Source organism: Oncorhynchus nerka, linkage group LG3 (genome assembly GCF_034236695.1).
Source record: "Oncorhynchus nerka isolate Pitt River linkage group LG3, Oner_Uvic_2.0, whole genome shotgun sequence".
Taxonomy (NCBI): domain Eukaryota; kingdom Metazoa; phylum Chordata; class Actinopteri; order Salmoniformes; family Salmonidae; genus Oncorhynchus; species Oncorhynchus nerka.
The window spans coordinates 55,192,360-55,207,173 of NC_088398.1; the positions used below are offsets into that span (position 1 = coordinate 55,192,360).

Sequence of the window (14,814 nt, forward strand, 5' to 3'; positions counted from 1 at the left end):
CTCTTCTCTTATGTCACCTCTTATAAAGACCCATGTGTGTATTTTCTTAGAGGTTGGTTGCTTTTCCAAGACTATTGTATAAAAGTGTATATAACCTAGTCTATAACTATAAATAGTCTATAACAGACACCACTTGCTAGGGAGTGCTAGAGCCTTGTAAAAAATGATAGAGATCCAGGTAACATTTAACAATTCTAATTATCGGTAGGTGGTGGAGCGTATCGTTTTTTGGGGCCAGCTCCTACTTCATTTCTATTGCGGCTCCTACTTCATTTCTATTTCAAGTGTGGTAATGTCCTTGTTCTCCCCTTGACTCAGAGCCATTGACCTGTAACCACAAGGACTTTGCCTGTGCTAACGGGGACTGCATCTCGGCTCGATTCCGCTGCGATGGAGACTATGATTGCCATGATAATTCAGACGAGGTCAGTGATCCCTGTTGTCATTTAACAGCAGCCTTTAAATAGCATGTTATAGCCTGTAAACTGTGTGAATCACAACCACGTGTCTGTCCATTCTTGAATAATCTGATTTGAGTGAATTGACCCTACCCCCATGTTTATTTATTTATTTTTGAGGGCTAAACATCAATGTATGTTTTAGTTTTTTTCTGAAAGGCATGATTATTGAATTGAAAATGCAACAACGGGCTTGATGATTTAATAGCATTATGAAATCCAAATCGTTAAATATTACATTTATTGGAACGCATGAGAGAATAGCCTACTAAGGCTGACAATGTCCTAATAGAGAGACATTTTATGTTTCTGCTCTTATGCAAATGTATAAATAATTATGCAAACTGGTTCACTAACTCAAAATACTGCTTTAACTAGCCTTGCATAGGAGTTGTGGACCTGTTTTGCAGAATGTGAATTTTTTTAACGCGTGAGCTATTCATGAAAAATGAGACGATCCTTAGAAAATATTCATATCTCCATTGTGGAATGGCTAATTCAAGGTGAAAGGCGCGGAATTACCCATTTATTATGCCTTGTAATTTATTGCTCTGTTAAATACCTCCACAGCAATTACAGTATATAGTATGAATAATCCCCTCTATGTGCAACCTCTGTTAATCCATTATTGTGTGTGTGGTCCCAATGATGTCTTTCTGGGTCAAACTGTATATTTAGTTCACAGAGTAAGTAAACATTTGTCAGCGATGCATGGTTTCTCTTGTAAACAACTACTTTTCTTACCTCCCCCCACATTTCTTACCAAAAACCTAATAAACTGACAATGAACACTCACTGTAAAGAGTTAACATAGTCTATGAATGTGTTATGTATGGGTAATGAATGTGCTATGAAGTCCTTATGTACTGTAGGTACCCTTCAAATAAAGTATTACCTGATGTTCCTACTGTATAAGAATAAGAACATCTGTGGTGTTCTTATGAGCCTTATGGAAATGTCAGCTTCTTGTTCTGTATATCTCTCTATAGAAGGGCTGTGAGGCTCGGTGTGCTGAGGACCAGTTTCAGTGTCTCAATAACCTCTGCATCTCCCTCAAGTGGCTCTGTGATGGCCAGGAGGACTGCAAGACAGGAGAGGACGAGAGAAACTGCCAGGGAACAGGTACAGTATACAAGAAAGACTAGAGGTCGGAAGGGAACGTTTCCCCAAAACTTTCTTAATGTGAAATTGAAGTAGTTGTTTAAAAGCTGAGAATCACTGCAGAGCTCCTGTGGTAGTGTTGTAGTTGATATTATTTGGTTAAAAAAACAGAACAAAGATAGTTTTTCTGGACTTTTTAATGGGGTGTAGAGTAAGATGAGAAAATTTTGGTGTGGAGGGGGTTGCTTGACCCTTTACGATAGCTACAAGGTACTAGCAGGAGAAATACCAAGGCTACTTTCTATGTGACATGTAATGAAATACTGTTCCAATTCTGTAACCAATTAATATATTTTGTATTTATTTATTTTTATTTGACCTTTCTTTAACTAGGCAAGTCAGTTAAGAGCAAATTATTATTTACAATGATGGCCTAGGAACAGTGGGTTAACTGCCTTGTTCAGGGGCAGAACGACTGATTTTTACCTTGTCAGCGCGGGGATTCGATCCAGCAATCTTTCGGTTACTGGCCCAACACTAGGCTACCTGCCACCCCAGGTAGCTACTGCATCAGTACGCCATGTGTTTTACCGACAGTAAGTGGATTGATATTGGCTCATTCCCATTCTAACAGAAAATGCCTTGTATTCTACTGAAGTGCAGCCACTACAGTACAGTAGCTAGCCAGTGTAACCTCATCCGGAGCCCCAGTGGTGATGATTGTGTGGGTGTGTTTCAGACCACTTAATTCAGCAGCAGGCAGCACACAGCATGCCCTAGCCTGAGGGAAGACATCATATTTAGACCTAGTATCTGTCCAATGTCCAGCACTGCTGGTTTGGAAATAAAGTTTTTTTTTAGCACTTACACTAGGCTAACATGGAGCATGCAACCTTCTTTATGAGTGTACAGAGCAGGTACAAACCAGCCCCACTTATGCTGTGAATGATGGCTGTTGTATTATTATTTGGTAGAGTGTGTACACTCATAAAGCTCTACGTCTCTGATCTTTGTATTTCCAGTGCTCCCCTCCTGCTCCTTAAATGAGTATGTGTGTGCCAGTGGAGGGTGTGTGTCGGCCAGTCTGAGATGTGATGGACAGGACAACTGTCTGGATGGGTCAGATGAGGTGGGTGTGGCTCTGCCTGGTACTCATCTATATCAATCAATCTGTACTTACTTACTGCACATTTTTTGTTTATTTACAAAAAAGTTACAGTAAGTAATGCCCAGTGCAGTAAAAAAAGTGATTTTCTTGTGTTTTATATATATTTCCACACTATGAGGTTGGAATAATGCTGTGAAATTGTGAAAATAATTATAATGCCCTTTTAGTGTAAGACCATTATGAAAAGGCCACCTGAAACTTCAGCCTGTTTTAGTGGGATAGAGTTTTGGCTTGACTGGTGACATCAGCAGGCGGTACATTAGTTAATAGACCAATAAGAAAGGTTTAGAACTCTCTATCTGCCAAAAATAGCTAGTTTCAATTTTCCCCTCCCCACTCAAACAACTCCCAGACAGTCCTAGCAAAATTCTTGCTTGAGAAATTGCTCTTTGCTAAGAATACATTTTTGTTTCTTTTTAACTATTTTAATTGAAAACAATCACAGTAAAGTACTTAATTGTTAACCACAAATTAGTTGATATTGGGATAAAAATTACTGCATTGGACCTTTAATACGGCAAAGATTATATATACCTATTTGTACGGATGGTCCCTACATATTTTGGTGTCCAGTGTAAGGTCTCGTCTGTGTTTGACATCTAATGTCAATAATCTAATAATGACTGTTATGTGTTGCCAGGCGGGCTGCGTGAAGGAGTGCAAGGAAGACGAGTTCCTGTGTCTGAACCATGCCCACTGTATCCCACGGAGATGGCGCTGTGACGACATCTTTGACTGTGTGGACCATAGCGACGAGGAGAACTGCAGTCAAGGTACAACAGGGCTGGACATACTCACTAAACATGCCAGTGTGCTAGAAAACTATTGGTTTTCTATACAGGTCCATCTTAATTGTCTTAATACACAGGCAACATGTCCTACTACAGTAGAGACATGCATTTCAGGTGTTACACACACACACACACAATGAGGAAGGCACAAACTGAAACATATGCAGCCACTGAATGTTCTAGCAGGACGTGTTACCTGTATAAGAAATGTAACAAATATTAAATTGCAAATGGGGACAGAGTTGAGCATGTTCACTGGAACACACTAACACAGAACACATGCCTGCCAATATGGTACACACATTATATGTTCTTCCTTCTTAGCTTAGGTAGAATCAATTGCAGCCCGCCTAGTTTTCACAGTGCAATGAATGTCACGATCAGTGGGGGGTTTGAACTCACACATGGCTAGTAGCGTAGCAACCACCACTCTAGCCATGTGTTTGTTGTGAAAGGTGTACAACACAATAGTCCTATTCTGACCAAGCAAAGGTCATTTCTCTAACAAGAACATTCTTTCATTCAGACACTATACTGCTAGCACAATGCTGTTGAATATGAAGTTTTGAAGGAAATTGAAAAGACGACCTTGTGAAAGAAAGAAAGCCCATGGGCAGTGCTGCTCACCTTCAGTCTGTAATTGCAGGCATCTTCTTCTGCCGTCCCGATGAGTTCATTTGCAACAACACCTTGTGCAAGCTCCACGCATGGGTGTGTGATGGCAAGGACGACTGTGGAGACAACTCAGACGAGGACACAGAGATGTGTGGTGGGTTGAAATAACGTCTCTCACTTAGATGTTTTCTCAAAGGTGTTTGATGGATATTTTATTAGCTATTACTTACATATTTCATGTAAGGTAATATTCATGGTTGAAAGAGTTTCTTAAAGAAAATGAATGTCTTTTTTTATGAAGGAGTTGATACAACTCTGATGAATGGACTAGAATTGAATTTGTTGAATGGAGTAGAGTGGACTGTGTTGAATTAACTAAAGTGTATTTGACTGTCTGGAATACTTGTGTGTTTCTTCTCCCCTCCAGCCAAACTTCCTTGTCCTCCTACACGGCCACACCGATGTAGAAATGACCGTGTGTGTCTGCGCCCTGACCAATTGTGTAACAAGGTGGATGACTGTGGGGATAACTCGGACGAGAAGGAATGTGGTGCGTTTATACCAGTTCAAACATGACATTTTTCTTCATCAAGAATGTTGAACTAAGGAGGTTGATTTTCCAATCTAACTTTATTCCTAATTGCATCAAAAACGATGTATTAGTCAAGTTCCTTTAATATCCCTAGAAACTCAAAGCCACATCATTCTTCGAATCTTGGCTACTATCAGCATTTTTATAAAGCTATCTCAAAACACCAACCGTGCTTTCATGCAAATGAATTTCTTCTCTGTTGCCGATGCGGTCTTTCTATCCGATGTGTGTTTGGGTCCTGTTTGTGTCCCAAAACAGAGGTGGTGTCTGGCCGACCCAGGCCTTGTGGGAAGGCAGAGTTCACCTGCAGTACCCAGCGCTGCATCCCAGCCCAGCTGCAGTGTGACCTCTTCAATGACTGTGGGGACGGGGGCTCGGACGAGCAGGACTGCAAGGCCTGTGCGTGTGTGTCACACAGATCCATATCCTGCTGTTTAGATGGAAGTAATACATGTCACTAGGAAGGAACTGAATGTGTGAGATAATCTAGGGCTCTTCTGCTAGATCCAAGGGTTAAATGATGTCAGAATATTTATGGCAGTAACATATTTGCTGTGTGTGTTTCTGTCCGGTGAAAGTTGTTCTCTTGGCTTCCACACATCAATGAAGCAACTTTTTGCAAGCATGTACAATGTTTAGGAATGTGTTTTCATGTGCAATCAAAGTGTTGTTTTCAATTGTAGTTTCCCATGGAGACGTATGTGGAAAGAAGTCGAACCCATGTGGGGAGGATGCAATTTGCAATCAGACAAACACAAGTTCAATATGTCATTGTAAATCTGGCTTTAGGAGAAATCTAAAGACTGGCCAGTGTGAAGGTAGCGTATGACCTATTTCTCCTCACTGTTCAATTGGACAGAATGTTTAATGTAATAATGGAATTATAAAATGTAACTAATGTGGTTAGATATCATGTACATAATGCAGCTGTGGATGATGAACAATATACATAACATGGCTTTCCAAGTAGGTGTTTATAGTGTTTATAGTAACTGACTGGAATGTCCACCAGTGCTGTTGCCAGATAATTGAATATTCATTTCTCTACCTTAAGCCACCAATCTTGAAATGTATGTATTGTTTTTACCCAACTAGAATATACAATAGATATCCTCACATCGATAGGTTGGGACTATATCAACCATTTCTTATTTGAGAGGTATGGCAGCTTGGTAACTGACTGATTTTTCTTTTTTCTCCTCAGAAATCAATGAGTGTCTTGGGTTTGACATGTGTGCTCACTATTGTACAAACACTAAAGGATCCTACAAGTGTACTTGTGACAGGAATTTTAAGGAAATCAATGGAAACTGTATAGTAAAAGGTATGGACCATTTTATTACTGTACTGTATGTGCTAACTGAAGACAATTGAACTATCAAAGACCTTGATGTGTATCTTATACTATGATTGTTTCAATAGAGATGTTATTTGTTGCTAAATTAATTAAAACTTTAGTATAAACTAAGTATAGTATGTATTTCTATAAAATGCAACATTTTATTGAATATTGTATACCCTTTAGTTGAATTGAATAGTTTTATTCAATAGCTATTAAGGTAACACTGTACTCCCATACAGTACTGTACCCTTAGCACTCTTGTAAATATACTGTCATAGTATTCAGATTTGGTATTTTTGGTATTTTATTAGGATGAACTTTACATTAAGATGGCAGGATTGTATAAGTAACACTGAATGCATACAAAACCAGCCATTTAAACATTTAAGGAGTATAATAACTGAGTCTGCATCTGTTTCTGATGTGACCAATAAGGATTATATTAATAATGGATTAATAATATTCCACAACTTTCTACTAAAGTGTTAATGTTACGGGTGTATACCCCACTGTGATACACTGCGTTGTGATACATATTCATCTATCCCACTATTCCTACAGATTGGCACCATGGGTAGTAGTAATAATAAATGACTGGTCTTGTTGCTATGTGATTATGTATTATTATCCTGATAATAAAGGAACATGTCGCTTTCCTGCACACAGATTAAGCCTAGTTCTGGAATAAAAAGCACTTTCAATGGAGATTCTCTATTGGACTTGCCTTTTAGTCCAGGACTAGGCTTAATCTGTGTCCAGGAAACTACCCCATAATGTTTATATATGAATGATGACTTGATTACATATATTAGAGGATACTTTGCTTCTGTAAATGGAATTATGCTGTAAAAATTGTTGTTTAAAACCCCAAATGGAATTGAGCCACTTTTCATTTTCTTTGCATATTAATAACTCAACAACGGGCAGGACCAGAAGATCGAGTGCTCTACATAGCTAATGACACTGAAATCCGAAGTTTTGTGTATCCATTTAACCAGAGCCATGGACACAAATTCCTCACTCGCATCGAGGACAATGCCCGCATTATTGGGATGGATGCTCTGTTACACCAACAAAAGTTTATCTGGGCTACACAGTTTAACCCTGGTGGACTTTTTTACAAAGAAATCCTAGACAAGAGTCAAAGTAAAACTATTGTCGGAAACATAGTAAGTATCTCCAAAGGTGTGGTTGGAAAGTCTACTTTACTTTTTAATGTGTTATCGAATGTACGATTTGTACATTAAATATCCATATGCTGATATTGACAGGGTATCTACAGTATTAAGGAGCCCATTACAAGATATGCATGATTCTTTCTTTTCTAAAGCCATTGAAGCTACATTATGTCTTGGTTATTGCATTTGAGGACAATGAATTATAGAATGATTATAGCAATGAGAGCTTGAACACAGCAGTGAGCGCTTGAAGATTAAATGTATAACTCATACAGTCACATATCTTATTAATGTGTGTGAGCAAGAGAACAGAACATTAGCAAGGTGCCACGCTTTTTCCAGTTATTGTTTGACCTAAAGTAAGGAATGTCTCAGATGTAATGAATGTCTCGGATGTAGATATGCCTACTGACAAAGTCGGAGAAAGCTAGCACAGTGTTTTTAAATAAATTACACACATCTTTCAATGTCATTTGAAGATACTCTTATTCTAAGACCATGATGTACATTGTTCTAAAGTTTGAGTCATTGTTGTCACATTGGGAACATGGCATAAAGTATTATGGGATCACACGTAAGACTTCTTACACATTTAGCATAGACTACTAAACCTTTACTAGAATCAAGTATTGCATTAGACATACCTGTATCACGTTTGATAGTGGTCAGAATAGTGAGTGCATCTAAAGAAACCAATGGACAACAGTTTTAAGAAAATTCTTCACATCTGAATGTTAGAAGTTTCAAGTTCATTTGCCATGTGTAATACAAATACCTTGGAAGTCTTCGTCATTTTCACGATTTCATGTTTACAAGCTCTCATTTTCCTTGCAGTGTTCAGACTTCCGTAGACCAAGGGATGTGTCTGCTGACTGGATTACAGGAAATATCTATTGGACAGACCACTCTCGGATGCACTGGTTCAGCTATTACACAGCCCACTGGACTAAGCTCAGATACTCTATAAATGTGGGCCAGCTCAGAGGGCCAAATTGCACCCGTCTGATAACTGACATTGCAGGAGAGCCGTACGCCATTGCTGTCAACCCAGCCCGAGGGTAAGGGCATTCTTTTCAGACCATGTCAAATTTCATCATTGTGTTTTCACTTTATACTTTTTTGCTTTGTCATTATTTTGGTACTCTGCCGGAGGAAGACAGCAGTGCAATTTTTAAAGATCCATCCAAGATTGTATCCAAGATTTGTTTTCTTACTGATTTTTTAAAAAGCTTTTAAGTATAGACAAGGATTCCAGGGATTCTTTAAGTATAGACAGTGATGTGTTTAATCCCGTTATCCATGAAGACCAGGGGCCTCATTATCAAAGGTGCTTTTTATCCTACAAAAGTTGGCAAAAAATGTCTTTCTTTTCCAGCAGTAGACCCACCTCATTTTCACTTGAAAAATAGTTGTGTTTAATAGGCTAAATTGCACATTCTGTTAACATCTGACTCCAGAGTGATCTGTTCTTGCAATTTGTAGTCTATGACATTTCAGATTCAATATTTTAATCATTTTTCACATAGTAGTTTGGATGTAGTGAGATGCTTAAAAGTAACTTTAGTTAAGTAAACTATGTTTTTCTAAGGGTAGCTTCCAGTGTGAAGTAATTGGTAGCTTGATTATATTTTCAGAGTAGCTTCCCCAACACTGACCATGCGTACGCACAACTTCTAGAAGGTTGATCAACTGTATTGCAAGCAAATATGCTTATTGTTTGGTGGGGGAAATGGGAGGTGTTTGATGCACAGCAATTATAATAAAAAAATATAGGCCTAATGATTAAACAGATGCATTTGCCATTGGTAAGGAGATTGCATAGCAGCATGTTGTCTAATATATTTGTATTTCACTTTTATTAAATAGGCCTAATTCATAATCACATTGCAGGACATGTCTCTCTCCTTTTCTGACATAACTGGTTTAAATTATTCCCACTACACAACAAATAGTAGGCCACCATTTATCAATCGCTCATTCAATAGCCAAGCATGCTGGAAAGTAAATAGACCGGTAGCATTGACAGTAGACCTAATCCTATGTGACAGTATGGGTTGGCTCCAGTATTGCTGTGCGATTAGGAGCGTAACATCATAGCCTAACCTATTTAATTTCAGAGCCTATATCAAGGCAGAAGATAGAGACACAATCATGTATTGATAAACAAAATATTGAACATCGTGTCTTTTGCATGGAATTGTGGGCTGTAGCTCTTAAATTGTTCTAAAGGACAATCAATCTTCCAGAATGTGCAGCCAGTGTTTGGCACTTACTAGGCAGCATGCATTTTTAGTTTGGAAAAGTCACTGCAGCATTCTGCCCAAACAGAAATGTCATAATTGCACTTTCTTTTAAGAATTATCATGGCCTAGTTCAACATCTCCAAATTTTACAGCAAATGAGGGAGGACATTTTTATTACCATAAAAGGTGAATGGAGGGCATTTTCCAGGCAGCGCTCGATCACAGCCACACAAATATAATATGTCTCTGATTCATCAATTAAATATGTACAGTACCAGTCAAATGTTTGGACACGCCTTCTCATTCAAGGGCTTTTCTTTATTTTATTATTTTTGGTGTTGTAGAATAATAGTGAAGACATCAAAACTATGAAATAACACATATGGAATCATGTAGTAACCCAATTGAGATGGTTCGGGATGAGTTGGACCACAGAGTGACGGAAAAGCAGCCAACAAGGGCTCAGTATATGTGAGAACCTTTTAGGACTGTTGGAAAAGCATTCCAGGTGAAGCTGGTTAGGAGAGTGCAAAGCTGTCATCAAGGCAAAGGGTGGCTACTTTGAAAAATCTGAAATATAAAATATATTTGGATTTGTTTAACACTTTTTGGGTTACTACATGATTCCATATGTGTTATTTCATAGTTTTGATGCCATCACTATTATTCTACAATGTAGAGAATAGTACAAATTAAGAAAAACTATGTTATGGACATCTAACAGGAAATGCTTATCTTTGTATCTTCTACAGGATGATGTACTGGACAGTAATAGGTGATCATTCTCATATTGAGGAGTCGGCTATGGATGGGTCCATGCGTAGGATCCTCTTGGAGAAGAACCTCAGGAGACCAACAGGTATCTATCTACAGGACACGATCATATTAATCTGCAAGTCCATACTTATCTTTTGATTGAGGTGGGATGTTCTAGACTAGCCTAGTCCCAGATCTGTTTGTGCAGTCTTGGCAATGACAACGACCATAGGAGTTGGCAAGACAGTACAAACCGATCTGGGACCAGGCTAGTTGTAGACTAGAGGATAGATATGTTTGAAAATAAGGCCATGGAAAAAAAGTAAATGAATGTGTCTGACACACCAAACCTGTTGTGATGGTCCTGGGGGAGACACTTAGTGCTGATCTACTTTTTAAAAGATGGTTTGGCCTCCTTTAATGCAAGGGACCCATGTACTGTCTCTGCCAAGGTAGAGGGAATTTATCATCTGTGGAAAAACACACACCCATTTAATCGCCATGACAACTTGGGTCATTTATCCAGTCAAACACATGATAGAAAATAATTTTATAAAAAGGGAAATGTAGGGCATAACACCAAAAGTCTGTCATCAAAAGAAAATACAAATATACTGGTATACTGTATATGTCCTGTAGTATGATTTAATGTTAATGACTTTCGGACGAATGCGTAGAAAGTGAGATACCTTACGGAGATAAATAAAATAACTGTCTATTTATGCAGTCTATCCACAGCCTAACGCTGTTTAGAACCTGAGGGCTGTTGGAATGAAGGCGTCCATATTGATCTTTACACAATTCATAAGCAAAATAAATCTCTTCCTCTCATTCTCCCCAGGTCTGGCCATCGATTACTTTAACCAACGTTTGTACTGGGCTGATCCTGAGCTCTCCGAGATAGGCAGTGTGAGATTGGATGGGTCGGACCCTCTGGTGGCAATCAGGGACAGACACGGTAACACCACCACTGAGAACAAAACAAAGATTGACTATCCAAGCACATACTAGCTACTGATGTGATCATTTGTTTAATTTCCTCTACATTTTATCCAAAGATTGCTACAATAATAGTGTTTGTGTGTGTGCGCGCCTGCGTGTGCGTGTGCGTGTGGCTATTGCAAGCTGTTAAACAATCGGTGTAGTATAGTACTACACACAGATTAGGTTTCCTACTAACTACTAGTACTGTCCTGGGATTTACAAACCCTCATTAAAACTACAACACAGTGTTCATGGTCATATGCTTCTTTCCACCCTGCCTTTATTCTGTTTCCACGGCTGTGTTTCCAGGAATATCCCAGCCGTACAGGATTGACATATTTGAAGACTACATCTACGGGACTGGGCTAAAACACGAGGTCTTCAAAGTTCACAAGTATGGAAAACAGCCTGTGGAGTTTCTCCACTTGGGTCTCGAGAAAACGACCAATGTCATGATCTCCCACCGATACAAGCAGCAAGATGGTAAATAAATCAAGTCTACTGATTTTTCAGTGGGTATTTTAATGAATACAAGTGCTAATGAGGGTCATGGGTAATACAGGGAAATGATCAGGGTTGAGTAATGTGGATATTGATAATAGCAGCTGAACAGCCTTCTAGTGTAGATGCCAGCGTAACAAACATGATATTACAGTAACAAACAAGACGACAATGTAGCGTTGATATTCTAGATGGTTATGTGGGTCTAACTCTTGAATGGAAGAGCGTATCGTGGTCTTGAGCTAGTTTTTCATTTTCTCAAGTGTGGGACATGAGAGTCATCTCATTTCCCATGATAGGACCAATATATTTCACGTTCTCTGCTTCTCTACTTGGTTGCTATTTAATTATCTGTGTATTGTTAATGTTTATGGAGCGTCGGACATATCCGTCTTGGCTTGGGGTTTTCTTCAGTAAAGGGCAGCTGAACCGTTCTCCAAAGACTCATTAGTACTGCACATCTTGCAGAACAGAAAGACCATGAGTGTTGGTTTGTAGTCTTCAGCGAAACACACTGACACCCTCTTCTTTCGCTAGCTTTGATTTACAATGATTCCTGTAACCCGAACACAACAAATCTGTGTAATTGTTTTTTTTCTGTTTCATTGGATACCCAAACACTTCAATTGACTTATTGTAGCAAAATGGCAGCATACTGCTGATGTTGTGCATATCGAAGTAGTGTTTGCTAACAGGGCATAGTAATCCTCTAGGACTAGGCATTGAGTGGAATGTGGATCATGTCTCTTGTTGATTTTGACTAGCAATACATTTGTGGATAGTATGAACTAATTCATAAGGTTTAGCCTCTTCCCTCTCTATGTTGTCAAATATACAATTTAGAAAATGTTTAATCGAAGAATAGTAAAGACATGAATGTGTTTTGTTTGACGGCTGTATTGAAGCTTCGGCTACCGTTTGCCTCTTGTCTTGTTGCAGCGGTCAACCCATGCCTGAGAATGAACTGTGACTTCATGTGTCTGCTGAACCCAATGGGTGCCACCTGCACTTGTCCAGAAGGGAAGGTACTGATCAACGGCTCCTGCAGTGATGTCAACATCTCAGGTATATTCAAGACCCCTGCCTAAACTTCACTTACTGCCTGCCAACGTAATATCACCTCTAAAACTGCTACAGTAGACAATCCAGCTGAGATGGCACTTGGCCAATGCAAATGAATGAAGTCAAATCTCTCTGAATCGCTCAGCATTTTGTGTACTTCAAAATAAGACTTGAATGTGGAAGTGCATGTTTTGAAATAATAACATAAGATGACATGCTTGTCCTGTATCATGCTCTTTCTCCTGGCCCAGCTAAATGACACTGATGATGATTCATAGTTTAGAAGGTACTTCAGAAAACCTGTCCACATGTTCAGCATAATGAACATGCTGTGCATTGGTGTTGTATTGTAGGCGAGCTGTGCCGGCCACCGTGTGAGAACGGCGGGCGTTGCCTGGCCAATGAGAAGGGGGACTGGCGCTGCTACTGCTGGCCTGACTTCTCTGGAGAACGCTGTGAGGTCAACCACTGCACCGACTACTGCTTCAACGGAGGCACCTGCATGGGCTCACCCCTGGGTGAGTCTGCTGTTAAAATCCATATATTGATTGGTAGAAAAATGTATGGATTGATCAGAGCAGGATTGACATAAGGCGTTATGTGCCCACAGGTCTTTACTCAAAAGTAGGTAAGTCGTTAAGAACTCTCTGGGTTGTTGTCACTGGTCAGTATCTAAAGGCGCTTGTGCTACAAACAATCTTACAACATTGATTGATTGATATAGGTAGAATAAGCATGAAGCATAATAGAGACAAGATGTGTTAATAACTGAACCGATCATGTCTCATGTTATTATTATTATTATTCATATATTTATTATCATTGGCCTGTTCTTCTCCCCTCTTTGGAGGACAAAAATAAACTTTGTTTTCCAGCTTTTTCTTTTGTCGTTACATGTATTTATACACACATTTGACAATTTGTCTCATTGTTAGTTTGCCACTTAACATCCACTTAACATGGATAAACTAAAATAGTGCCGAGCACTTGAGTTTTACTTCACGTCTCCCTGCTAAAAACCAGTCCATCGATTACATAATGCATGCAAGAGGGCAATTATTCACAACATATCAGTCTCTTAGAAATGATGGACTGTGTGGACTCACAAGAGCAATTACCCATAGAGATAGATACATTTGGATTGCTGTGGTTTTTCTGACTGTTACAATTATTTTTGAAGATTCGTGAAAATGTGAAATCGCTTCATGGTTTTGTAAACCTTGAAAATGATAAAAGACCATTTTAGAGAGTGTGCTAAATATAGTAGCTGAGTGTTGAATGCTAACACATGCATAAAAACTGTAATTGAACAGTCAGAGTAGTTTTAATGCTCCTGTCATTACTGGGGTAGATAAGGTATTCAGAGACTGGCCTACAACTTTTGATTTGAATCGTTTAGTCTGGGAAGTGAAATGTTTGCCCTTAAAACATATATTTTCTCATCTCTTCTTGTAATAAATGTGTCATCTTGCCCAGGGGGAATTTGATAGCTTGGGAATAATATGTTGAGAACATGTTGGTGTCCTCAGTCAATTGACTTCAAGCTGTCAGCCTTTGTATTATGACAGCAGCATTTGGCTAATGAGCTAGACAGATGCCTGATATGTGTCAGTGATATGTAATAACATTCTGTTTTTAAGAGACAAATATGTGATTGAAACGAAGTGAGTATCACAGCAGGATTTTAAATTAGTTGGAGAGTTGGAGGCAGGATTTCTCAATCTTGTTTGGTTCACCAGCTCAGTCAGTATTATATGATCTGTATTGTATGACGAATGGTACCCTCATTTATGGCCAATGCAGTCGAAGAGGAGTGAAACAAAGTGATGGGACATTTGTTCCGCTGCTGGGCATACAGTCACTGACTATTCTGTGTGCTGTTCATCCATGCTAGAAGACTGAGAGTTTTTTCATAAAGTAAGAGGTTTCGCTGTGTTGAGCACACATCCCCAGGCTTGGGGAGTATTGTTCAAAATGAGCGATGGAAGCAGAGCTTGGGAGAGCTTATTGTTAATGTCTTTCC

The 14,814-nt window shown here is 39.1% G+C and overlaps 1 protein-coding gene across 1 annotated transcript in view; it reads left to right on the plus strand.

The window, feature by feature from the left end:
* lrp1bb (low density lipoprotein receptor-related protein 1Bb) overlaps positions 1-14,814 on the plus strand; it is a 103,263-nt gene that overhangs the window by 72,953 nt on the left and 15,496 nt on the right. The window contains 16 exon segments of the mRNA XM_065005692.1: positions 319-425; positions 1,448-1,580; positions 2,582-2,688; positions 3,368-3,500; positions 4,165-4,287; positions 4,561-4,685; positions 4,986-5,130; positions 5,409-5,543; positions 5,930-6,049; positions 6,995-7,236; positions 8,080-8,303; positions 10,241-10,347; positions 11,086-11,202; positions 11,538-11,711; positions 12,669-12,794; positions 13,145-13,309. Coding sequence (XP_064861764.1) covers positions 319-425; positions 1,448-1,580; positions 2,582-2,688; positions 3,368-3,500; positions 4,165-4,287; positions 4,561-4,685; positions 4,986-5,130; positions 5,409-5,543; positions 5,930-6,049; positions 6,995-7,236; positions 8,080-8,303; positions 10,241-10,347; positions 11,086-11,202; positions 11,538-11,711; positions 12,669-12,794; positions 13,145-13,309 — 2,283 coding nt within the window.